This window comes from Anastrepha ludens, chromosome 2 (genome assembly GCF_028408465.1).
Source record: "Anastrepha ludens isolate Willacy chromosome 2, idAnaLude1.1, whole genome shotgun sequence".
Lineage (NCBI taxonomy): Eukaryota > Metazoa > Arthropoda > Insecta > Diptera > Tephritidae > Anastrepha > Anastrepha ludens.
In genome coordinates this window covers 74,644,075-74,668,930 of record NC_071498.1, presented here as the reverse complement: position 1 = coordinate 74,668,930, position 24,856 = coordinate 74,644,075, and the positions used below count along the sequence as shown (strand labels likewise).

At 38.8% G+C, this 24,856-nt stretch overlaps 2 protein-coding genes across 2 annotated transcripts in view; one reads left to right on the top strand and one right to left on the bottom strand.

Moving 5' to 3' along the window:
- LOC128871863 (uncharacterized) overlaps positions 1-24,856 on the bottom strand; it is a 92,982-nt gene that overhangs the window by 60,367 nt on the left and 7,759 nt on the right. The window contains exons 4-8 of the mRNA XM_054113992.1: positions 16,773-16,876; positions 16,146-16,710; positions 15,986-16,090; positions 7,069-7,298; positions 6,833-7,000 (exon numbers count right to left, since the gene is read on the bottom strand). Coding sequence (XP_053969967.1) covers positions 6,833-7,000; positions 7,069-7,298; positions 15,986-16,090; positions 16,146-16,710; positions 16,773-16,876 — 1,172 coding nt within the window. The remainder of the gene's footprint in view (positions 1-6,832; positions 7,001-7,068; positions 7,299-15,985; positions 16,091-16,145; positions 16,711-16,772; positions 16,877-24,856) is intronic.
- Positions 9,931-24,856, top strand: part of LOC128871865 (endothelin-converting enzyme homolog) — a 114,610-nt gene continuing 99,684 nt past the window's right edge. Inside the window, exon 1 of the mRNA XM_054113996.1 lies at positions 9,931-10,053. The gene's annotated coding sequence lies outside the window, so the exon portion shown is untranslated. The remainder of the gene's footprint in view (positions 10,054-24,856) is intronic.

Here is a 24,856-nt window from a genome sequence, read left to right as displayed (position 1 = left end):
ATCAAATCGGCATAGAATGCAAATTTCCAAAGTATGCCACCTGTTTCCTAAATATGCCACCTGTGGTGGATAGCTGAAATAGATATGACGTAGTATAGTACATACTCGTAGTAGCACTACTTGCCACTAGATGCCTGTTTGCGTAGGTGTGCAGAAAAATTAAGATTATTTTGGCCGTTGGAATATTCCGAAGAAATTATTATGGCCCTAGGGTTTCAAAGTTGTGATACTCCTGGACCTAAGGCTTCAAAGTTTGAAGACCCTTGCCCTAGCCTATGCACATATATATATTTGTATTCTGAACTTCCAGCAAAACAATGCTTATTAACATACACAAATACATGCACATGCTAAAATTCTATGCCTAGCGACTACAAGAACAAAATGCATTAATAGGCGGAGCCGTAGCGGCCATCATTCTAGTTGCCATGGTGCTGAACAGCCTAAAATAGTTGCGGCGGCGCTGAACTGTTTCAACAATTGTACTGTACAACAAAAACTAATCATAAAATATATATAAGGTATAGCACTCTCTCTAGCTGGCGACCGCCGTAGCCGAATGGTTGGTGCGTGACTACCATTCGGAATTCACAGAGAGAACGTAGGTTCGAATCTCGGTGAAACACCAATTAAGAAAAACATTTTTCTAATAGTGTTCGCCCCTCGCGTATTTCTGTCATGAAAAAGCTCCTCATAAAAAATATCTGCCGTTCGGAGCCAGCTTAAAACTGTAGGTCCCTCCATTTGTGGAACAACATCAAGACGCACACCACAAATAGGAGGAGGAGCTCGGCCAAACACCCAAAACAGGTGTATGCGCCAATTATATATATATATTAGGCCAGGTCGATTTGTGGGGAGGCAAAAAAATCGCCCATTGCTCTGTGAAAATCATATTCTAGGAATCAAAATAAGAAGCTTTGCCGAATTAACTATACCTCTAAAACGAATTCTGATGTCTCCCAATTTGGGTCGAACTTTTCAGTTTCTTTTCTCATGTAAAGGCTAAAAATGGTGATATTTTGAAATGATTGTATGGGGAACCCCCCATGGGAGTTCCAGGGGATGTGCCACTGACATGGGTGGATCAGCCGTCCAAAGTTAGTGCGGGTCGGTCATACATTTGGTCTCGATTGGAGCACTCTAAATGGGTCAAAGTGGGATTTTTCGTTCGACCCAAATTGGGGGACATCAGAATTCATTTTAGAGGTATGGTTAATTCGGCAAAGCTTCTTATTTTGATCCCTAGAATACGATTTTCACAGAGCAATGAGCGATTTTTAAATCGACCCGCCCTAATATATATAGCTCTCTCTCTCCTTTTCCTCTACGTTATATCTTTTTTCTCTCTCGTGGAACGAAAATGCCCAAAACGTTGCATGGCCCTGAAATTTTACTCTCCATTCTCGCTCGTCCATTGACGAATGAGAAGTTTCACTTCAAAAATGTAGTAATTGTGGTGAAAACCACACTGCGAATTATAGGGGTGCCCCGTATTTTTAGCGATAAAACAAAAAGAATTACTGCCAAATAAAAGGCCTGTTCCTTCTACAACAGTAACAACTGTAAATTCTTTTAGTTGCCAACCATCAATAGTCCAACCACAAATCCAATCATATGCAATCATCTTAAAATCCAATCCAAATGTCGAAATAAATAACATGAATAATGGCGGTATAGAGACAAACACTCGTGCAAAATATTAATCAATTTATGGTTGGAATGCAAAGCATGATACAGTTAGAAATCAAACCCTTTTAAACAAACCATAATGTACACAATCAAAGTTTGTCATTGCAACGCTAACGATCTCACCAAGCACAAGCTCGAAGTTTATAATTTCCTATTAATAACATTTACATTACGTTTATATCCGAAACTTATCTTACAGATAAAAATTATTTTAAAGCACAGTATATTAGAGGAGTTTAGAGAAGTTCACTATTCTTCAACTTCAATTTTCCGGTACGATGATTATCGCAGCTGTGTACTGCCCACATTCTCAAATTTTAACTGAACAACTTTTTTGCCAAACTTGGGTCAAAGATTATGGCTAAAGGTGACTTCAATGCCAAACAGAACTACTGCGGTTCTAGGTTAGTCAGAAAAAACTTTTTAGTTGTATATTAAGTGCAAAATTTGATATTGTATCTACAGGACAGCGAACATTTTGGCCATCTGACCGCCAGAAAATGCCTGACCTGATTGAATTTGGCATTATAAAGGGTATTGATCGCAAGATTGTCACAGCATCTTCATCCCTAGCATTGTTCTCCGATCATTATCCGCCTAGTATATTCATGTAAGGTAGTCCTTGCAGGAAAACAGCCCAATCCCAATCTTATAAACTGGCTTAAGTATAGGAAATACATTAGTATTCATATAAAAACCAATGTTCACTTAAAGAATAATCATGAAATCGATAGGCAGGTACTTACATTGACTGAATAAATGCATGGAGCTGTTAGGACCGCAGTGGTCACAAATAGCAAAAGTCGTGTTATCTCCCAGCGGAATGCTGATGAGACTACAGAAGACTTAGTTAAAGAGAAACGAGAGCTGAGAAGGTCTGGGCAACAATATCGTTCTCCAAAATACAAGAAATTCTTGTCTGAATGCACAAGTTGCGTTGCGCTCTTAACAAAGAAAAGGAGAGGGCTCTTCACGATTTTCTTTCTAATCTTACTCCTACTGATTAAACAGATTATGCATTGTGGAAAACAACAAAAAATATAAATCGGACCCATTCCTATGGCAGTCGGTTCTACGTTACCGGAATGACTCGGGTTTTTCCCGACCAAGGGCTGCCGCCCCAGTAAACTAGCTCTGTCTAGTGTACCGTACCTCACCCCCAATCTATCATCACAGGAGCAATTCCTCGTAACAAGTTTACTCCAAATACTTCTCGTCAGGGCTGGTATTGAACTCAACCCTAGACCAGAAGTATTCTATTGCTGCATATGCCACAAACGGCTCCATCCGAACTTTACCTCGGTTAGGTGCAACAAGTGCAACGGGTGGTGCCATGTTAAGACCTGCTCAGGCCTTAACACACACAGGGAGTGGTCCACATGGTATATGACCACGGGTTGCTCCTGCCTCCAGGTGGCCCCTGCCTCAACGGCTATATCGTCAAATGGGCCTGCACGTCACACTGCCGCCACAAAACAAACCTTAACGGTCCGTAGCCCACAGGTGCAACACAACTCCCTAATCGACCCACAACCCTCCTGCTCCAATCCCAGCACCGTAGTGCGCGCAGGCAGACGCGCATTCCGTAAGGTGATCACATCTGCCGCGGCTCGCTTCATACCTGCTGGGAGGATCCGGGACATACGCCCCAATTTCCCAGCTCAAGCAGCTGGAGCGTAATCACCTACGCTAGGCCGATCCCGGGATACCCTCATAAAGGATCTCAATTTGGAGATCTGGTAACTGCTAACCCAACACAAGCGGACCAAATGGGAAGAACACTTGAAGTCCTGCAACTTCAACTCTGGTGTGAGCAAGCTCTGGCCAAGCTATTTTAGTCGGCAACTTATTCTGCATACTCTGACCGACAGACCCAAGCCTAGTGCCACCAGACGGCTGCACAAAATGACGTACAACAGTGCGTCACTTACTTTCTCCAGCGATGAGGTTCAGGGGGCCATCAACCAAATGAAATATGCTGGTGTGGAAAAGCTGGGTCCGTTGGAAGTAGAATACCTCACTTGGGTCTTCAATATGTCTATGGTCACTCTCATTTTTTCTCACAAGTGGAAATCAGAGAGAGTGGTCCCTCTACTGAAACCTGGGAAACCCGCCAACCAAGAATATTCTTACCGTACGATAACCCTCCCTTCCCCAATAGTGAAGACTGTTTAAGCCCTTTTACTCCCACTCTTTACGAAACATCTGACCCCAGCCTCACACCAGGATGGCTTCTGAAGAGTGCACAGCACCACCGCGGCCCTCACCGTCATTAACACTCAGATAAACTGCAGACTCCACCGAAATCGCCCCAGTGAGGGGACTGTCCTAGTAGCCTTGCACTTAAATAAAGGCTTTCGACACAGTCAGCCATGCCACGCTACTAGATGATATTTTGCAGTCAACACTCCCACCAGGGCTGAAAAGGAGAATCGCGAGCTACCTGAGTGGTCGAGACCAAATATCAAAGCAGAGGAAAATAAAGTAAGGAGCTCCGATGGGTGGTGTCCTTTCACCCTTGCTGTTCAACTTCTATGTCTCGAAACTCCCCCATCTAACAGAGGGAGTCTCCCTGGTCTCATACGCTGACGACTGCACGATAATGACGGCATGCAATGACATTGATGGCCTGTGCGCCACGGTAAACGACTACCTCGCCTGCCTTTCCCGCTTCTTCACTGCGAGGAACCTACTGCAGGTCTCATCCATGTAGACACCTGCTTGAGCCTGAGCCACCTCCTAGGCATGTCAGGAGACATCCTCTTAATAACGCAGACGAGAACCAGCTCAAAACAGAATAAGAATTACTGGATCGGACAGTGTACAGACAGACATCAACAACATTCATCGGGAGACCCTTACCACCGTCTTAAGTTCCCGACCCCCGAATGCCGTCATCGGAGTCCAACCGCCACCCATTGCAGGCGAAGAGTTCCAGCTTCATCGAGAGCCCCGCTCAACCTTGGCAGAATTACGTTCTGGAGACTGTAGTAGGTTCAACTCCTACTTATCCAGAATCGACCCCGTCATACTAAACATATGTCCGGCATGTGAAGGCACCCCGCTCGACACGAATCACCTTTTCACATGCCCCATTAAACCCCCTCATCTAACACCCCTCTCCCCCAGGAGCCAAACTGCCGAAACAGCAAGTTTCCTCGGCCTACCGTTAGATGAGCTAGACGAAGACGACCGGTAATAACACTACACTGACAGGGCAAAGTTACTGCTACAACAACAACGACATAAATTGGCCCCAATTCGATTAGGGAATGGTAACTGTATGGATTGGGAAAAAGGGTACGTATTTCCTGAACATCTAAAATCTCTTATCACTCCCAATCAACATTCTGCAACTACTTGTATACCACTAGAAATATTGCAACCACAAAAAAAGCCAATAAGATTTAAAATAAGTAACATCATTTTAGCTATTAATCAACTTAAACCTAAAAAATCACCAGGTTACAACAAAATCACTCTAAAGATGCTAAAAGAGCCTCCCAATATTGCTATGAAGAACGGTCACCCACATATTTAACGGCATCTATCGTACTGCCTACTAGCTGGAAGCTTAGATGATTGGTAAACCTGGGAAAGATTTAAGCCAATTAGTCTTTTGTCTGTACTATCAAAGCTTTTTGAAAAGTTGGTCTTGCAGAAAATAATGCCCTCTATTCATGAAAACACTATTATTCTGTAACACCAATTTGGATTTAGAGCAAAACTTAGTACAACTGAGCAAGTTCATCGCATAGTGTCCTTTATAAGAAAGTCCTTTGAAAAAAACTGCGCTGCAGTGTTCTTAGACGTAGCACAAGCAACGTATGGAACCCCGGCCTAATACACAAAACTACTTGTTTACTGCCTACGAATGTACATCTCTTGCTGCAAAACTACATTACTAATATAGAATTTGTTGTAAAGCAAAAATACTTCTTCTCTCGGCATTGTATGTAGAATAGACACTGGTGTTTCATAGGGCAGCGTTTTATACGTATTATATACATCTGACATGCCAACGACGAGCCAAACAATGATATCAAAATTTGCCGATGATACTGCAACACTTTGCACTCACAGAGACCCAAAAGTAGCAAATAGAAGCTTGGCTTAAAAACTGGAGAATAAAGGTTAATGAAACCAAATGTGTGCATATTACTTTTACTCTAAGAAAAGAAACTCTTCGAATTCAATTAAATAGAAGACTCACATGGCGGAATCATATTGAAAAGAAAGTGACTAATATCAAGCTTAAAATGAAAAAACCTATATTGGATGCTTAATTTGAAATACCTCTAAAGTATAAAGTGTTACTATGATATATTTACTCGTACTTATGTGTTTAACAACTATCGTAATTTCTATCGTATCTTCTGGAACTTCTGTCTCACCTTGTTTCGACTTGTCATCTAGAGTCAAAGCGAATTTTGTTTTAGAATCACAATCGGCTCGGGAACTTTAATGTTTTGCCTCAATATGTATGTACATACATATGTAAAAATATATGAAATAAAAATCCAATAGCAGTTTTGCTTAATTGTTCCATATATTATATATATAATATATTTAAAAAACTTTATACTAAAATTTCCTGTTTCAAAAGGGCATAGAAATAAATACATATTAAAATGCCTTACAAAATGCCGTAGGCCATTAGTCAATTTAGTTACCTACAGAAGCAAAAAATTCTGCACAGCGAACATACTTGTGAAAATTCACTTTCCCTTTGTCGGGATGACATCATAACCGCGTTTGTGACAATTCCCATTATTCGTAGCCCTTAAGCGCTTCTGTATACCATTAACGTGCTCTGCGCAAAACAACCAATCCAGAAAACTCAAGAGAAGCAGAAACAACAATACAACAAATTGGAAAGCGTTGCCGGAGAACGCAATCCACACCGCATTTGGACTTTTCGAACTAAATGTTTTGAGCTTATAATCTAACCTAAACAGATTTTAATCGAAATCTGATATTATTCACACTAAATTTAAATAAAACATCAGTAAAATTGAAATATTAACAATAATAAAACACAAATACTATTGTATTATAGGTATATATACTTGTTTACATAGATGGCGGACAATACGGCGGAGAAAAGCACTAATCACATCGTAATGTTCAACAAACTTACCTGGAACCTTGTCACCTAGCATATTTAAACACAAACGACTGGAATTACTCGGACATTGATTTAAAATACTCATTGTTGAGGGGAGAATCCCTACATCGGTTATGTTTCGTACACAATTTTTTATTAATTTCCTTTTAATACGTCCTTTTAATTTGATTGATTTTTCATCTGAGCTTGAAGAAAATATTATTTGATATACATATATTCAAAAAAGAGCATGGTAACTCGTTTCTCACCGCTAGTATTACATATTTTAAAAATATTTCTCGACCGCAAATCTTTCGGGTTGAGTATATGGGCGTTGTTAATATCGCCCAAATAGTTTATGTTATTTAGGGCAGCGTTATCTTTCGGAATGAAAAGTTGTTGTAAACGAAGAGATTTCTCCAGCTGGATTATGTCTACATGGGAAGAGAACAAAATCGAGAGATTCGCGTTGGCAAACACTCCTGATAAGCTGGTCAGCCTATTTTTAATGAAATAAAAATTAAGTTAATTTGTAAAGTAATTATAAAAGTGAGAATAGAACAACGGAATCTAGCACTAACTTTTATTAATTATTCAGCTTGCCTCTAACATTACAGTTCAATTTATCATGCCGATATAGGTTAGTTGATGTACCCTTAAAAACTTGTAGTTTTGATCAAAGTGAAACAAAGCCTTTAAACAAAGATAGTTTTATGGCATAATATAGTAACCTTTGTGAAAACAAGGCTGAATACAAACTTCTTTGATACAGAATATTCTGATCTGAAATTATTTAACGTATTCCATAAAATCGCGAGTTAACAGAAGGGTCTTACTCGTGGCGGTTGAATTCTTATTACAGTTCGGCTTTTAGTCTGCCAGATATTATTTTGCCTCATAATTTATCTAAACTTGGCCTTTTACAAATGAAACCTAACTCAGTGATCGATTCTTATGTCGTTGATAACATTTGAAGCCTTAATTTAGTGCAAATGAATTGTTTTCAAAACAAACTCAATATAATCCTAGACCTAATTTTTTCAGTGACTGTATCGATTTTAATATTTCAGTGTCTCAATTCATTTTTACCTACAGATAAACATCATATTCTGAAACAAAAAACAAAATCGAATATCGATTTTTGCTGTTGAGATTTTTGTTTTTTGTAGATTTGAGCAATTTTGAATTAAATTTATCTGTTATATTGTCCCTGTTTGCTTCTATTGAGAGAATGTTAGCTTCAAAAAGTATATTATTACTTGAGGACGTTCTAAATGCTCCTAGTGCGGTCCTCATAGCCGCTTTCAGGATAGTTTTTAACTTATTTAGAGCAGATTTAGGTTCGAAGAGGAAGAGGCCGAAATCAATTATTGATACCAAGAGATTTTCGTTACTTCTATGAGAGTTACTGAATTGCAATTGAATTTGTAGCTAGAGAGACACTTGATAATATAATATTAAAGCGCTGTGAAAGATCTTGTTGTAGAAGTGTTATGTGTGGATTCCAATTATAATTTGCCGTTCGGAGTCGGTTTGAAACTGTAGGTCGCTCCATTTGTCGAACAACATCAAGACGCACACCACAAATAGGAATAGGAGCTCGGGCTAACACCCAAAAATGGTGCTATATGCAATTAAGAATATAATTACTGAAAAGGAAACCTTGCGGTGTTCCGTTTTGAAGTGGGAAATCTCGGAAAGGACATTGTCTGATCTGATTTTAATTTTTTGTGACCCATTATAAAGTTTCCTATACAGTTGCAAATTCGTAATCCAAGTTTCCACTTAAGTAATTGATCTAATATAGAGTGAATCAAATAAATAACTAAAACATAAAAAGGAAAATAAAGAAATAATTCGAGATACTAAGTTAACTGGTCGTGTTTTCCTTTTTTTCATGGTCCTCAAATGTATAACCATTGAAATTGAGAGTGGTTCTTGCTTTTCGGCTATGAACTAGTGTAATTTGGAAAAATTATCGTTGGTTTTCCATTTGAGAGACGGGCTCTGTTTATTCTGGCCTTCGTGTTATTTCCTATTGCTATTATTATGAAGGGTCCGCCATATAACTTTACGGAATTAAAAATGCTATAAAAGAGAAACCACTCAATATTTTTCCAAACTGTTTTTTTATTTTGAAGTACAATCCTTCCGGTTAATGGTGGAATACAACTTCATTCATATGGCTGCCTCGGCTAGCCATGCACCATCCCATACGATCGGTCCAATTTTTCAACACATTTTCGATTGTATGCGGCTGTATCTCAGCTATGACATCGCGTATGTTGGTCTTCAGTGACGGTGAACTGATGTTCCTGGTGATTCACGAACACTCTCGGCCACAGCAGCAATATTTTCGGGTGTACGCACGGTTTTTGGTCGGTCACGCGTTGGTTTGTCAATAAGCAACCCAGTTTCTCTTACTTTTTTCGCAAAGTAACGCACATACGCTTCATTCGGTGCTTTTCTTCTTCCCATTGCCGTACGTAATTTTCGTACACATTCTGCAACATTACCATGATTTTCAAAGTATATGTCGCAATATTTCCCAGCGTTCTTAGAGCGTATACACAACCATTTTCGTTCAACGGAAGAATAAAACTAATTTTCTGTCAAATCAGATGACAGCTAAGTGTTACCATTCTTCAAATAATACCTAGTTCAAATCCGTAACCAGTGGCGGCGCGAGGCCGTCGGGGGGGCCTCGCAGAAAAGCGAGTTACCTATTTATTTTCGTTTCGCCAATCATCCTGGCTTCGCCCTAATGAGCGTTCTCACACACACTGCCCGACACGATGTCTGTATTGGGTGAAAATGTTTGTAAGTAATGTTTGTGGCATTTATCATTTATTTATTTATTGAATTCATGGGTGTAGGTAAACCTATGAATGCAATAAATAAATCAGTTCTATGTGCAAAAGATCTCAATTTAGCATATATAGAAACATAATGTGTGTGTGTGCTCTTCATTTGAGCGTCCGATACCAATATCGTATTATCGGGTAGTGCGAAAACGTTCGATTTCGCGCACGGCGCACGAGACTCTGGACGGGGAATTCCCGTGTTGTTTAATTTATTTATCTATATTTCATTTGTCTGTGAGAGTATTTTTTTTCATACGGCAACTTGCAGACTCGCAAACGCAAAGTTTCTTTTTATTGTATTGTAAAGTTATCACCCCGACGTTCTAGTGCACAGTTCTAGTGGATAAAAGTTTTACGTTATTTGTTATTAATTTCATACCTAATGTTCAGGTAAGCCAACTTTTAACTTCAACTTTTTAACGACTTTAAAGTCAAAGGGAGGGGGCGGCGCCGAGGCGTAGCCGTGGTATTTACTGGTCGGGGCACATATCAATAACTCCGAAAAAGAAAATTGTTAATAAAATAACATTATTATTATTTTAAGCAAAATGGTGTCATTAATATAAGTAACTTCAATATTACGTAATAGTAACAATATCACATTCTATACTTAGTTAAGTTGTTATCTAAATATGATCCGTCATTACGGGAGCATATGCAAAGTATTAATGAAAAACAACTTAATCAACATTATCTGAGCCACGACATCCAAAACGAATTAATTACTTTAATGTCTAAATTAGTTATTAACGAAATTATACACAGGGTTAAACAAGCAAAATACTACGCCATCTTGCTCGATTCTACCAGGGACGTTAGCCGTGTTCAACAAATCTCAATTATATTAAGATTTTGCAATTTGTCAACTGGAGCTGTAGAAGAACATTTCATTGGGTTTATTGACGTCGCAGAAACAACAGGAGAGTATTTAACAAAATCAATATTACAAGAACTGGAAAGAAATGATCCAGATATCCAAAACTGTCGAGGATAGGGATATGATAATGGCGCCAATATGGTCGGAATTAGCAAAGGTATCAGAACAAGAATACTCAATATAAATCCAAGAACATTCTTTACACCATGCGGATGCCACAGTTGGAATTTACTTTTGATAGATGCAGCAAACTCTTCAACGACAGCCAAAACATTTACAGGCTTTTACTCGTATCAATAAAATCTATGTGCTGTTTTCAAAGTCAAGCAAGCGTTGGGAGTTAGTAAAAAACAAATTAAAATTGACTTTACAAACTCTGTCCGAAACGAGATGGGAGAGTAGAATCGGAGCAGTAAAAGCAATATTTTTACAATTTGATGATGTCATCGAATGTGTGAATGAACTGAAAAATAAAACTGATGATTCCAAAACTCTAAGCGACAGTGAAGCAGTCCTAAAGGAAATGTTAACTTTTGAGTTTGTTGTTGCATTACACGTGTGTAGAGTTGGGTATTTCCCGAGAAAATCCCAATCTCGAGAATCGGGATTTCCCGAAATAACGAAAATTTCAATTCTCGAGATGCGGGATTTCCCGAAAATAATTTTTGAGATTTCTCGAGAATTCTCGAAAATACGGGAAAAATTCCAAAAAATTAAAAAAAAAAATCTAAAACCAGTGTAAGAGCAATGAATTTCATAAAATATTATTTTTATTTATTTTTATTAAAGTATAAATTACATAAAAAAATATTTGAAAATATTACTATTTCAATTATTGCAAACAAAAAAGTGAAACAAAAATAATTACAAAAAAATTCAAAACAAAAATAATTCAAGATTATACTTATTAAAACAGGGGGAAAAAGTGGTTGTAAACATTATTTCACAAAATGGTGTTTTAAAAAACACAGACTGTCAATGGCTTCGACTGACAATCGCGTACGCTTTTTGGACACAAAATTACCCGCTGTAGAAAAATTCCTCTCATTTTGAGTCGATGTTAGCTTAACGGTGTTAAAAGCTCCGATCAATCTTTCAACATTTTGTGTTTTCTCTCCAGTTTTTTCATATAGTTTTAGCTCGTTTCTAAGCGACGAAAACATCTGGTTCGCCGCATGTTGCGCAATGTCTGCTTTCGGTTTTGAGCATTGCTGAACGTATTTTTCAAGCTGTTTCGCCATATCTTCTTCATCGACGTTGTTGGTTGCAAATACGTCATCATCGTCAGAACTAGACACTGCTTGGTCTTCTTGAATGCTCGTAGAAAATAGACGAACCAAGTAGTTTTCGGCTTCTTTTATCAATTCTGTTTTAGAACAGGTGTGGAAAAATTCAGATTTGTCACTAGAGCTGTTAACTGGATCGTGTAAATATTTAAAGGCCGATAACAAACGGCTAGATCTACGAGCTGTTAAGTTTTTTTTTAGGCTGGATAAGAATTCATTGCCCAATTCGGTGTGCTGATTCTCCAATTTTGTGAACAAAAATTTGAGAATAGAATCCGCAGCAAGTAAGTTCACATTTTGGCGACTAAGTGCTTCTACAGCAACACGTATAGGTTTAAGAGCATTTATGATATCCTCGCAATACTTTTCTTCTGCGTCAGTAGTGGCCATAAAATTTAAATTAAGAGTGTCGAGCGCCTTACGAACATGCTTGCTGATGCAAATGTATCTGGCCAGCATAGTTTCCAGGCTATTCCAACGTGTTTTGCAATCCAACAGCAAGAAAAGCTCTTTCTTCTCGACCTCTTTAACATAATTCTGCAAGATGGCATTCCGTACAGGCGAGTTCTTGAATTTCAAAACTATCTTGCGAACCTCTTTTACGATTTCAAATGCAGACTTTATAGTGACCGTCTTGTCAGCAACAAATACGATATTGTCGTCCTCGTCATCGGAAGCGTTTTCCGCATTAATGTCGGAAAATGAAGTACTCGCTGCATTGTTTTCATTTTCATCGGAGCCTCTATCATCCGAATCGTCTCCATCGCTTACGTCACTATCGTATATCCGCTGTGCAAATTTAAAATTTTCAATTTTGATCTTCAAATCGCTTTTTATTTTCGTGCAGTACTTCATAACCAAACCCAGAACAGCTTTGTGACACTTTGGAAGATGAAATCCTAAGCGGCTGATACTATTACGAATGAACTCACTTTTTGATATCGCGTTTATTGGAATTCCATCTTTTGCAGCCAATTTTGCAACAATTTGTTCAAGCGATTCAGGCGAGGAAGAAGTATTGAAAAAGTTGTGAAGAGTTCGGGTCTTCTTGGCTGTTCTTTTGGAGCCTCATGTTCCCCTCGCTTCATGTTGTGTATCCCCTCCATGTGACGGTGAAGTCCAGATGTTGACGATGACTTGCATTTAATGATTTTATTGCATTTCAAACATGTTGCTTCGTCGTCAAATCGCTTGAAAAGCTGCCACACTTGGTCGTATTCGTATTCTGAACTCATGATTTTTAATGCTAAAAATTCAAAATTTGTTTTAAATTTTGTTTTTTAAAGGAAGTAACTAACCAGTAATCACAGTCAACGATACGTCGATTCAAAACTTAAAAATAAGTAATATTTGGACCACAAAATATTTTATTATGCGGTGTATAATTTATACTTAATCAGGTACCACAAAATGAAATGCACCCGCTTACTACAAAAAATAAATTTACAAACGTCGTCTGTGCAGTCTGCGAACAAATTGAAATTGCTTGACTATTTTCAAAGCATTTCTAATTGCTTAACTGCTGCTACATATAAGAAACACATAAAACTAAACTTCATTAGCTTGATGTTACAGTGTTTTCCCTCGACATAGCATAGCAACGCATCTAGCATTTACTCTGTAGTCACCCTAAAACAAAAAAAAAAAAAAAACAAACAAATGGAACAGTTATACTGTTGTGGCTTTTCGCATAGCAATTGAAACTATGGTGTGAATTGTATGTGATTCTGCGAAACAGTATGTAGTGTGCGATTCTTTGTAACATAATGGCCGTTACAGTTTGGTGTTTCCAGGTATTAATCATATGTATGCGTATTCTTTTACTTTTGAAAGAACTGTTTTTTCTCTTAATATTTGACAACAAAAATTAAAAAAAATGGTTTTCTCGAGAAATCTTGAATCATTCTCGAGATTCGGGATTTCCCGAAATGCTAAAAATTTCAATTCTCGAGATTCGGGATGGAAAAATATCGAGAATTTCTCGAGAATTCCCGTCGGGGAATTCCCGAAACCCAACTCTACACGTGTGGTATGAGGTTTTGCTACGTGTAAACAATATAAGTAAACTATGGCAATCGGTTCAAGTCAACTTCCAAGTCGCTATTGATACTTTCCGCTCATTTTGTAGCTGGATTCACGAATTCCAAAATACAGGATTTGAAGAAAGCGTAACAGAAGCTAGATTATTTGTGGGGAAAAGTACTTATGAAATTCAGTCTCAATTTAAGGAAAAAAGAATAGCCAGGAAAAAACGAATGCTTAGTTACGAACATACTGATGAACCAGTTGAATCTCCTGAAATGCAGTTCAGAGTTAATTATTTTAACACAATGGTAGATGCTATAATAGTCGATACTGAATGTCGATTTACAGCGCTCAATGAATATTTTGAGCAATTTGGTTTTATTTATGATATCAATTATTTGAAATCTATGCCGAAAGAGGATCTTCTCAAACATTGTACTGATTTAGGTACAAGACTTCGGGAAGGCGAAAACAGTGACATACAGCCTTTCGAACTATATGAAGAACTTTAGCTTTTTAAAACTAATTCACTAGACGATATCAACGACGCGAAACAACTCATCCAATACATTTTAGAAAATAATTTAGAAGAAATATATCCAAATGTTTATATTACAATTAGAATCATGCTCACAGTTTCGGTCAGCACAGCTTCCGCTGAGAGAAGCTTCTCAAAGTTGAAATTGATAAAAACCCATTTGAGAAGCACAATGAGCCAAGACACACTACCCGCGCTATCAGTTCTGTCAATCGAAGCTGAAATAACGGCTAGACTTAACTTCGACACAATCCTGAAAAAATTAAGTGAGGCTAAAAGACGAAAACTTCGACTATTTTAATTTCTGTGTGTAATAATTTTTTGTCATCATTTTATTAACAATAAAACTCCGTATACTCATAAATTATTTTATAATTTGGTTCACTTAATTTTTCGCTTTCTTTCACTGCGAAGTAAAGAGGCCTCGCGAAGTTGATGTCGCCAACGTACTCATTTGGTCTAGCGCCGCCACTGTCCGTAACGATAGATGGCGGGCCCTGTATTTCTCTAATTTTTTCAGAACCTCAAGAAGAAAATTAAATGAGAATGTAAAAAAATTACTTTAATGGGTATGGCAAAATATAGTATTAATCCAATTGTGCTTATTTCATTATCAAAAAAAATGATTGCATACGGAAATGAAACTGCTCCAATGCCTTGTTTTAAAAGGGACTAGATTTAAAATTTTTTGAATCTGTGATCCAATAACAAGCAGCAAGTGTTGATCCTTGCAGCATTAAAACAAACCGTAGCTCCAGGATCGTTGTATAAACTGAACGAAATTTTAATTAATTTTGTTTAATATAGAGCTTGTTTAAATTTATCACCATTAAATTTGCCCGTTATTGTTGTATTGTTTTTCCTCTTTTTGTGTTTAATGTCTTTGGTTTTTTTGCGATTTCGTTTTCTTGATGCAATTTTTCATTGTATTGCTTTATTATACAGTGAAAAATTGCATCAAGAAACGAACAAATGCAAATAGTTTATAATTCAATAATTAACATTATGAAACAACGTTTTTAAATTATTTTCATATATTAAAAATTTAAATTTTTGGCAACACTGTATGGTGAGAGAGCAATCAGATAACATTTTTTTACGGAACACCCAAAATTTTTCATTCGCACAATCGTGTACTTGTGAAACCGTCGTAAAGACACGATGATAAGTTTCCATTTACATGGCGTTCTCATAAGTTTGATCATGTCAGATGACACGGAACGAACGTTTACGTTGGTGAATGCGGGCAGCATTAATAATATGAACTTTTTTATAGTAAATTATGGGCACTGTTGGTGCAAAGGGCTCATATGAGCAATACAAAAATATAAAAAAAAGAAAAGTTTATTCATTCAAACATTTGTACGCAAATTTCACTTTCACTTCCCCTCATCCGACGTTTCCAGTGTAATTTAACAATTGAGAATCCATTCAGAGAAGAAGAGACCCTAACCCCAATTTTGAAGGTGTATTTGAAATTTCATGTGATATGAGGCATTGTAAGTTAATTTGCATTGTTACCTAGTGAAACTAAAATAATTTTAATTTGTCGTGTAAAATGTAGAAAGGTTCGGTTTTGAAATAATTTATACTTACGTTATCGCTGGAGCAATTTTGAACCATGTGTTCTTCCTTTTGCGGAATATGCGTAATTTCGTCGTTAGGAAGGGCAAGGGCGCACTCATGTTGAATACTGAGTACCTGGAAAATATAAAATAACTTATCGAAATTAATTCAAGTTATTTATAAGGTCTACCAAGTGTCACAAACTGAACGTGGCAGCTTTTTGAACGCACAAGAGCATTCATTTTTTTGTTTCTCACAGTTACATTCATTATCTATAGGCGCAACTTTGCGAGCACTTTTACCCGGAGGCTTCTTGTTCTTTCCACCACATGAGTTACAAGGTCGAACATCTTCATCTAAATATTGGGACTTCGACTCAGAAATTGAATTTGGATATTCAACAGCCCCGAAATTGTAATCGTTATCGTTATCGTTTAGTATATTTTGGATTGTTATGCTGTCGAAAAAAATAAAACTTCTCTTATGTTTAGGGCCTTCAACAATTCCTTGCAAATCTATCGTATCAGCAGGCAATGAAACTAGGGGACTCAGCTTGACAGCTTGTAAAAAGTTCTTCAATTTCGTTTCCGTTTCTTCATCATGTGGATTTATAACTTTTATTATTTTAAGTTTATCATTTATATTTAAATGTGGATCGTTAGTAATTCTTTCAAGCAGTAATCTCTGAGGATGATATTTGTAAGGTTGCTGTTTATGGAGTTTAACGGAGATATCTTCTGTTGCGGGTGGAGACGCTTTGAAATAATGGGAAGGAAAAGTCAATCATGTTATTTTAAAAGCCAATTAAGTAACTTACAGTATTCTCTATAATTGCTATTAGAATCACCAGAATTCAATGAGTTATTATTTGCTTCAAATTTTTCTGCATTTATGCATTTTAAAATTTCACACGGGCTAAATCTATAAAATAATAATGCATCTATGGTAATTAACATATACGTATACATAATTCAGAAAATCAGTTTTGTTGAATGTACATAATTTAGTATATGAAGTAATAACAATATGATGTGACAGCGCCATTTCGTACGCTCCTAACTTAGTCTTGCATTTTCGAATTACCCGACCCCAGAATCGGGGAAAAATTAATCCCGGATAGGAAATAGTAGTGGATTATTACATTTTCGTAAACTTATGGCACGTATTCTACAACAAAAAATAGGAAATAAATATTGGATAACATAATATTTTGCAAATTTTCTTATCCAATCAAACTAATGATTTAATGACTTATTAATCAAACTAATGATTTAATGACTTATTATATTAAGTGGATTGATACGAAAATGTGTCCGGCTTTGAAAAAATAGTTTTTTTTTGTCACTGCTGGGAGTACTCGTTTCGCTCATTTTTATTACATTTCGTTTGAAGCAACGTTCTGTCAAACAAATAAAAAAACTTGTTCAAACTTTTTAACCCTTGTGTTGCCGCCCGGGTACCCGGGTGCCCATCGGCGTACATTTTGTTGAATAAAAAAATCCAATCTCGATAACTCCATGGTCTCGATATCGTTTATCGCCTGAGGGCTTCGGTTTTTTGGCACTACTCATATTCGAGAGTTGGGTCAAATAATAACCTCGATCAACAATTCTGCCACCTGCCTCTATACTTCTTCCCTCATGGAAGCTGGATAAGGATAGCTTTTGGTGTATACGTGGACATTTGTTACCGTTGTGATTTCGGGCTTAACCGTTGCTCTCATTTTTGCACCAGCGCTTAAATAATTCGGACTATTTGGAAATCATCTGGTACTTCGGATATGTAGACACCATTCATGATGCTATTCTTCAGAGGAATATTAATATTTGGTTTGAATGTAAGGCTATGATTCTTGTGACTCATGACAGCGCCAAGTTGCTTTAAAGCATCGTACCTTATAATCCCATCGAAGGATATAAGGGAGTACATAGAAGGTGATTATCGTGTCGTTCCTTAGTTTCCCAACAACTTTTTTTGATTTGTCTATCGATTAGTATTAAGCCTACAGCTGTTTGAATGAGAAAGGGTGTTCCAACGGGTGGTTGAACCATAGGCGAGTTCTTTTCTAACGAAATGCTTGTTTGCACCGATGTCGATAAAGAAATCCAATGGTTTGCCGTCAGCCCCGCCGCAAGTGAGATACGGTATACTAGAGAATCGCTTGGATTTTACTAAATGACGAATTCTAGAGGGCCGTCCTGCATAAAATTCGACTCCTCCTTATTGGCATCATGATCGTACTCACGGACGACTTGCTGCTTCAAGTTCTCCTGGCTGTTTGTCACTCTATCGCAAAACTTTTGGTCGTACTCATCGATAATCTGCTCGCGTAGGTATTCGTCAATGTTTGCTCTCATGTTGTATAACTTATGATATTTTGGGAAAGTTCCACTCGCCGAGGGTCCTCGTTTGAAAGGATTATTTACCCTTCGTTAGTATAAAAAATTGATGTACCTTATTTCGCAAGCCTGTCGACTTCCAACTTGACAACGGGTGCTGAAGCCCTTAGTCCAGTTTGAAGAGCAGTATTGCTTTCCTGGTTTCGGAATCTAACCAGGTCTTATAATCCCCCGAATGTTTAGGACGATTTTTCCAACTTCGATTGAATCGTCCACCTGGAGTGAAGTTCGGCTTCTTTGCGAGCACTTTGAGGTCTGGATGTCTCATTTACTGGTACCGTAATCATGTTCCGTGTATTCGTTCCATGTATGGAATGGCTTCTACAGTTCAGATTCTGATTATCGAGGCATGCGGTGTAGGCCTCCAGCAGGGTCCTTGGTTTTTGGACTATTTCCATCCTTGACAAGTCACCACTTAATCCTCTTATGAAATCGTCTAAAGCCCTATTTCGATATTTCGACCACCTCTGCTGAGGAATTCCCTGACTTGATTTTATTAATAACTAGAGATAACTGATGATTGACTCTGGCGCAAAATTCATGAATCTTTGAATTTACTTTGGTCAGCTGGTGGTGAATCGTTAAGCATTTTACTTTTTTTACTAAGGAACCTCCGTTCCACTTTCGATTTTCACGCTGCACTCGCTGCGGAACCCTTTTCATTATAATTTTTGTGTGCACCTTCCAAATTTTATTTGCCTTAAAAGGATTCCTTTCCGCTTCTCTTTTTATCCTATCCATTTTATATAATTTTTATTTACACAGCGCGACACTTTTCCCCGTCTCGCATCATCGACGCAGTCAATCAACAAGGATATTCACCACGCACTTCCGTTTGAAAGGAGGTCCCTGCTCGGGTGCCAGATAAGGTGCTCACCCGAAGGAGCACCAAAATATTAAAGTCGGCAGCCAACCACAGGCTCATTCAATAAGAAATGAAAATTGAAGCTTAGATTTTGCTTAGCATTAACTTTTGCTAGCTTAAAACTAAAATTAAATTCTACCCTTAATCCGCTGACGCTTCGCTTCCCCAAGACGCAGCAGCAGGACGTTCCCACGTTGCTGTATTGCACCGGATACGCGTGCAAGGCCCTAGACGCAGTGTCAGCATATTTGCCATTGCCAGCGAGCCAACCACTGTGTTAACTTGCATGAAGTACTGAAGTAGATTTTATTTATATATTTATCCTAAAATATTTATTTTGTCAGTGTATGTTTTATAATACACAGATGTATTATACATACTTATACATATGTTTTTGTTACTGCAAAATTGCAATTTATTGTTGAAAATATTTTTTTCCCCTCTTGCATTTAGTCCAAATTCAAATGCAACTAAACCAGAGAACGTTGATGTACAGAGAAGTCTCATGGGCTACGATTAGTGAATTATCAAAAATTAAGTCGAACGCCGAAGATTATTTCACCTGACCCAGCTCGACAGCGGGGAAATTCTTGATAGAGATGAGTGCATTAAATTGTCACTAAGTATATAGGCTCTGCACAGTTTTTGGTTCCTGTATATACAGATGTATGTATATATGGGACAATTAGCAAAAGTTCAATTGCATCTTTACTTCATATATTGTTAAATACATATGTACTGAAGCAGCCATGACCATGACATACAATAATAGAGTAAATATCCATAAGAAGGCAAACCCAAATGAGCGAATTTTCAGCCTCACAAATAAAAATCACAATTCTCATATCCATATGTATAAGCATATATACATATATACATATATATACGTGTTGGTGACGCTAGCCCCCTTGTAAGCGCCATGATGCAGCGCATTGCCAAAGCAGCGACGTATCGGCGCCCCGTGTGAGGCTATGGTAAAGAAGGCGGCATGTGTACTGGTGGACTATCGGAATCGCAGAGCTCAGTCAAACCTGCTTCCGCAATAGAAGAAGGTACACCAGAGCCAAGCGAACAGAGAAGCAGAACCGGAAGCTGATGATTTCATGTAATCCCGAAAAGCGCTGAAACAAGCAATCATCACTTGAAACGGAGGAGCTAAACGCCAACTCCACAGCCCCACATCTACACTGCGAGGCTATTAGCAAAATAATGGATAGATTGTTTCCCATTTACCTTATGGTAACCGGGACCCCCAAGGTGACGAGGTGCTTCCACCCTTCACTGAGGAGGATCTTAAAGCCGTGGCAAGAAGCCTCAAAAAGAACAAAGCTCCAGACCCAGCGGAACCGTCAGCCTGGCGTTCGCTTTGCATGCTGGACAGCGCCAGTAAATTGCTTGAGAAACTCATACAGCGTAGGCTTGCAAAATCTGTTGAGAGTCTATAATGATTGTCAGCAAGGAAATACGGTTTTTGACGCAGAAAATCTATCCTTAGCGCAATGGAGGAGGTGGTAAGCAGCGCAGACCGGGCTTAGTACAAATGCTACTACTCGAAGCGCATCGTCGTCCTTGCAACGTGTAATGTACGAAACGCATTTAATAGCTTACTATGGATAGACAGTATAAAGACACTACAATAAATGTTTCGAATGCCTGCATACCAGCTAAGTATTCTCCAGAGCTACCTGAGTGAGCGTGAGCTGCTGTACAACATACCAGGTGGTTAGGAAACAAAAGCGGTACGTTTGGCGCATCCCAAGGGTTCATAAATGCCACAAGATGCATACCTAGTGGAATACGCGGACGACATAGCGGCTGTCATACCACCCCGAGACACTAAGGACGCTAGGAAAAAGCTGGACCAAGTTATGATGATGAGCAAATATGGCTTGGTACCATGTCCTGGAACTCGCCGAACATAAGACCGACGTCATCTTGTTCACAAGAGGTCCCCAAGGGGTGATTTGCTAAATTGCAAAGCCAAACGCATAGCACGCCGCGCAACGAACAAAAGCACTCAAATTTGCCTTGGCCTGCCGCATTGTTTCTGGCGCAGCAGTCTTCCTGATTAGTGGCAGGTACCCGTCGGCTTTACGGCCCAGGAACGAATGGATACTTGGGACTCCAAGAAGAAAGACGCCATTATTACCATCGCGTAACGGAGATGTCACCCCGTGCTGCGGTGGCAAAGCCAATAGGACACTGAATCGAGTGGCAGATAGACGGCGAAACTCATTCCATCAATAGGCATATAGGTCGGAAGGGGCTTCGGGGAAGTGAAATATTACTTCCGGAGATACCTATACCGCATGGGCAAGGTAAGCGATCCTAGTTGTGACATATAGCTTGTGGAAGGAGATGCTCTGAGGAACCAGATTGGTGACAACACGTCGAGCAACAACAATAAGCAAAATGATCGAACGCGAGGACAGCTGGAACGCGGTAAAGAGATACATTGAGGACCTAATAGGGAAAAAAGATAGAGCTCGACACAGTGCAATAAAGCGATGCCTCACATACAGCGGCGCAAGAAGACGAGCGTATAGCATAAAACTTGGCTATAAATTGGCTGGACGTGAGTTTTTTATAGATGTCGTTCTGAGCACTCCCGAAGTATTGCAGATAGTAGTCCCGAGAAAGGTGTCTATTATTATTATTTTATATTTATTTTGTTTTTTTTTTCGAAGACAAAGCATCGAAAGCTTAACCTCGTCAGAGTGGAACGATCTAAACCTTCTATCGTCAATGTACCGATGGGCCCGGTACTACCGTTAATTACTTCATCAGAAGGTGTTTTGCGCATCAGATTCAAAGTTCGTTTTCGTCCTGATGCAATGCCTTGAAAGTAGCAACTGCTACTGGATGATAACCACTGATGAGAGAAGGGTAAGTTTCTATGCGATACCTGAGCCAATTTGTCTGCATTTTCGTGTTTGTTAGCTTAGACGCTTTCGTGCCTGTGCGTCGTTCCATGCGACGTTGCTTCTCAGCATCAGTGGCATTAGATTCTTAGACATTCCGATACAGCCGAGGTTAACTTCTATTAAAGTCTTCTGAGTATGGTAGTAATCGACTTCTTCGTGCTTTCTTTCAAGCCATTCTTCAACTCTGGGGATAACGCGGTCCACCTGCCTTTTGTTGGAGATTTACCAGTTGTATGTGTTTCGTGCGCCGCGTCTTCCGAGACCGTCTTGAAGGCAGAGCAGACTCTAAGAGCGCACAAGCTGTATGTGAAATTTATGATTCGTGCATGTGTAGCGTGTTTAAGTGTACCACTCCTGTCTGAACTTGTCTTGCCTTGGTCCACAGATATTTGCCATTATTCTGGCCAGAACTACCATTACAGCCGCAGCATGCGTACGGTAATCGTACATATATACGTATATACATATATTCATTCGGGCATTAGCATGTACGCACAAATGTAGCATAACATATTTGATGGTAATATTTTCCGGTTTCGCGGAATATAGGGAGTTTGCGGGGGCTTAGCTGAGGTGTGAAAGGCCAAACAGTGGGCACTGTAAAGCCTGAATTACAAAACCCAACAATGCCAAGCTCCACACCCCCAAAAAATAAGCATCATGCCCACTAGCATCCCTAAGCAGTAACTTCTTAGGAGTTCCTGCACAAACAGATGGAAAACTATCAAACCCTTCAGAAGGCAACGGGAAACCACTGAAGTATTATCCCAGTCTCCGGCAAATCGAGGGTGCTAAGAATCTCCGGAGGTAAAACAAAAAAACATCTTAACATTGGTACGTGGAACGTCCGCAGTCTCTACGAGGCTGGGAAATTAAAAAACACAATTTTAGAAATCAATAGAGTAAATATAGATATTCTAGGAATAAACGAAACATGGTGGTTAGACTGTGGTGTATTCAAATCAGAGAACACTAGAATTTTCTATTCAGGAAATCAAAATACTAATCACAGAAATGGATTATTGGATTTATCCCTAAATCAGATAGAACACTTTTATTAAAAATATTTTTGTGATTAATATAAAAAAAGTTATACTATTTCAAGGTCAGCTAGAAGGGAAATAAAAAGCTTTGAGAAAATTTTAAAAACAGAATTAAATTAAAACTTTAATTTAAATTATTTCGTTTCAATTCGATTTATTTCAAAACAAATAGTTATAAATATGTATAGCGCGACACTTTTCCATTAGCGCAAAAACGCACTGTATTCGTAATTTTGGTGCTTTTTCTGGCAGCCCGCCATTTAGTGATTGGCCGTGCTACGAAGTACTCATAGCTTCTAGGGCGCGCTCTCACATAAAATGAGAGAGTCTCGCATCTTGTCATCTATGTTTCTGGGCAGGAGCGCAACAAATGGATGCACCATTCCACCTGCATTCAGGTATATGTATGTATCCGGTGCTGTTTTAACTGCATGAGAACTATCAAATACGAAAACTATGGTTTGACAGCTGAGAACGGCAAACGGAGTTGACATTTCTTATTTCTTTCGAAATGAGGAAGGAACTGTCGTTACAGTGAGTGGCGAGCGCTATTGAGTCAGGACGTCTGAGTTTTTGTTTCCAACATGACGGCGAAACTTGACATACAGCGCGCTGAACAATCAATTCATTGCAATATTCAGATACTATTGACGGCCAGATTTATTAAAAGAAGAACTCGTAGCCGCGGCGGAGAAAATTGCATTGACGGTTTGGTCCGTTGGCACGAACCCTTATAGACAGTTCCCTTGGAATCGTAAAAACAAATAAGCATCGAATCGATTTTTGATATCTCCAGACGAGATCTTTTGGGTCTTGGCTCGTCTGGGGCCTTCCATTCGACACTTTCACGCTGAAACAGGTTCATGTTGGAAACACCACGTTTCATCGCCAGTTACAATGTCTTAAAGGAAGTTCTCGTATTTTCTCGCCTCTTTAATGAGGTTTCTCAAATGTTGAATTGTGAACAATTTTTGGTCCACAGTTAACTTGGGCGGAGTGAAACGTGCACAGACCTTTCGTAAGCCCAAATGATCAGTTAAAATGCGATAAATCGATGTTGTGGAGATATTCAACCCCTATTCCATGAATTTCAACGATTATTTCAGTTCATTTTTGATAAATTTGTTATATTATATATATGATTACTGATTTTGGACCCGTATGTTCATTGTCATTTATGTCCTCCCAACCACCTCTGAAACGTGTCAACCACTCATGAACTCTGGCACGAGATACTCGTAGACCATCATCGACATAAACGTTTTTCATCAATTCGTTAGATGAGTTAGACTATGACGATCGATGAATAAACAACGTTAACAGGGCCTAGTGAACTGCTACAACACAAATGTTGACCGCGACTGCGCTTCAAAAGGACCATCCGCTTAGTCCAATTTTGGCATACTCTTTCCAATGTTTCGGCCGGTATCTCACATATAAATGCTTTAATGTTGTCTTCCAATGCGTTAATTGCAGGAGGCTTGTCTGAATAGACAGGAGCTTTAACATAGCCCCACAAAAAATAATCTAAAGGCGTTATATCGCACGATCTGGGTGGCCAATTGACAGGTCCCGAACGTGAAATAAAATGTTCACCAAATCGCCTCTCAACAAGTCCATTGTTACGCGTGATGTGTGGCATGTGGCACCGTCTTGCTCAAACCACATGT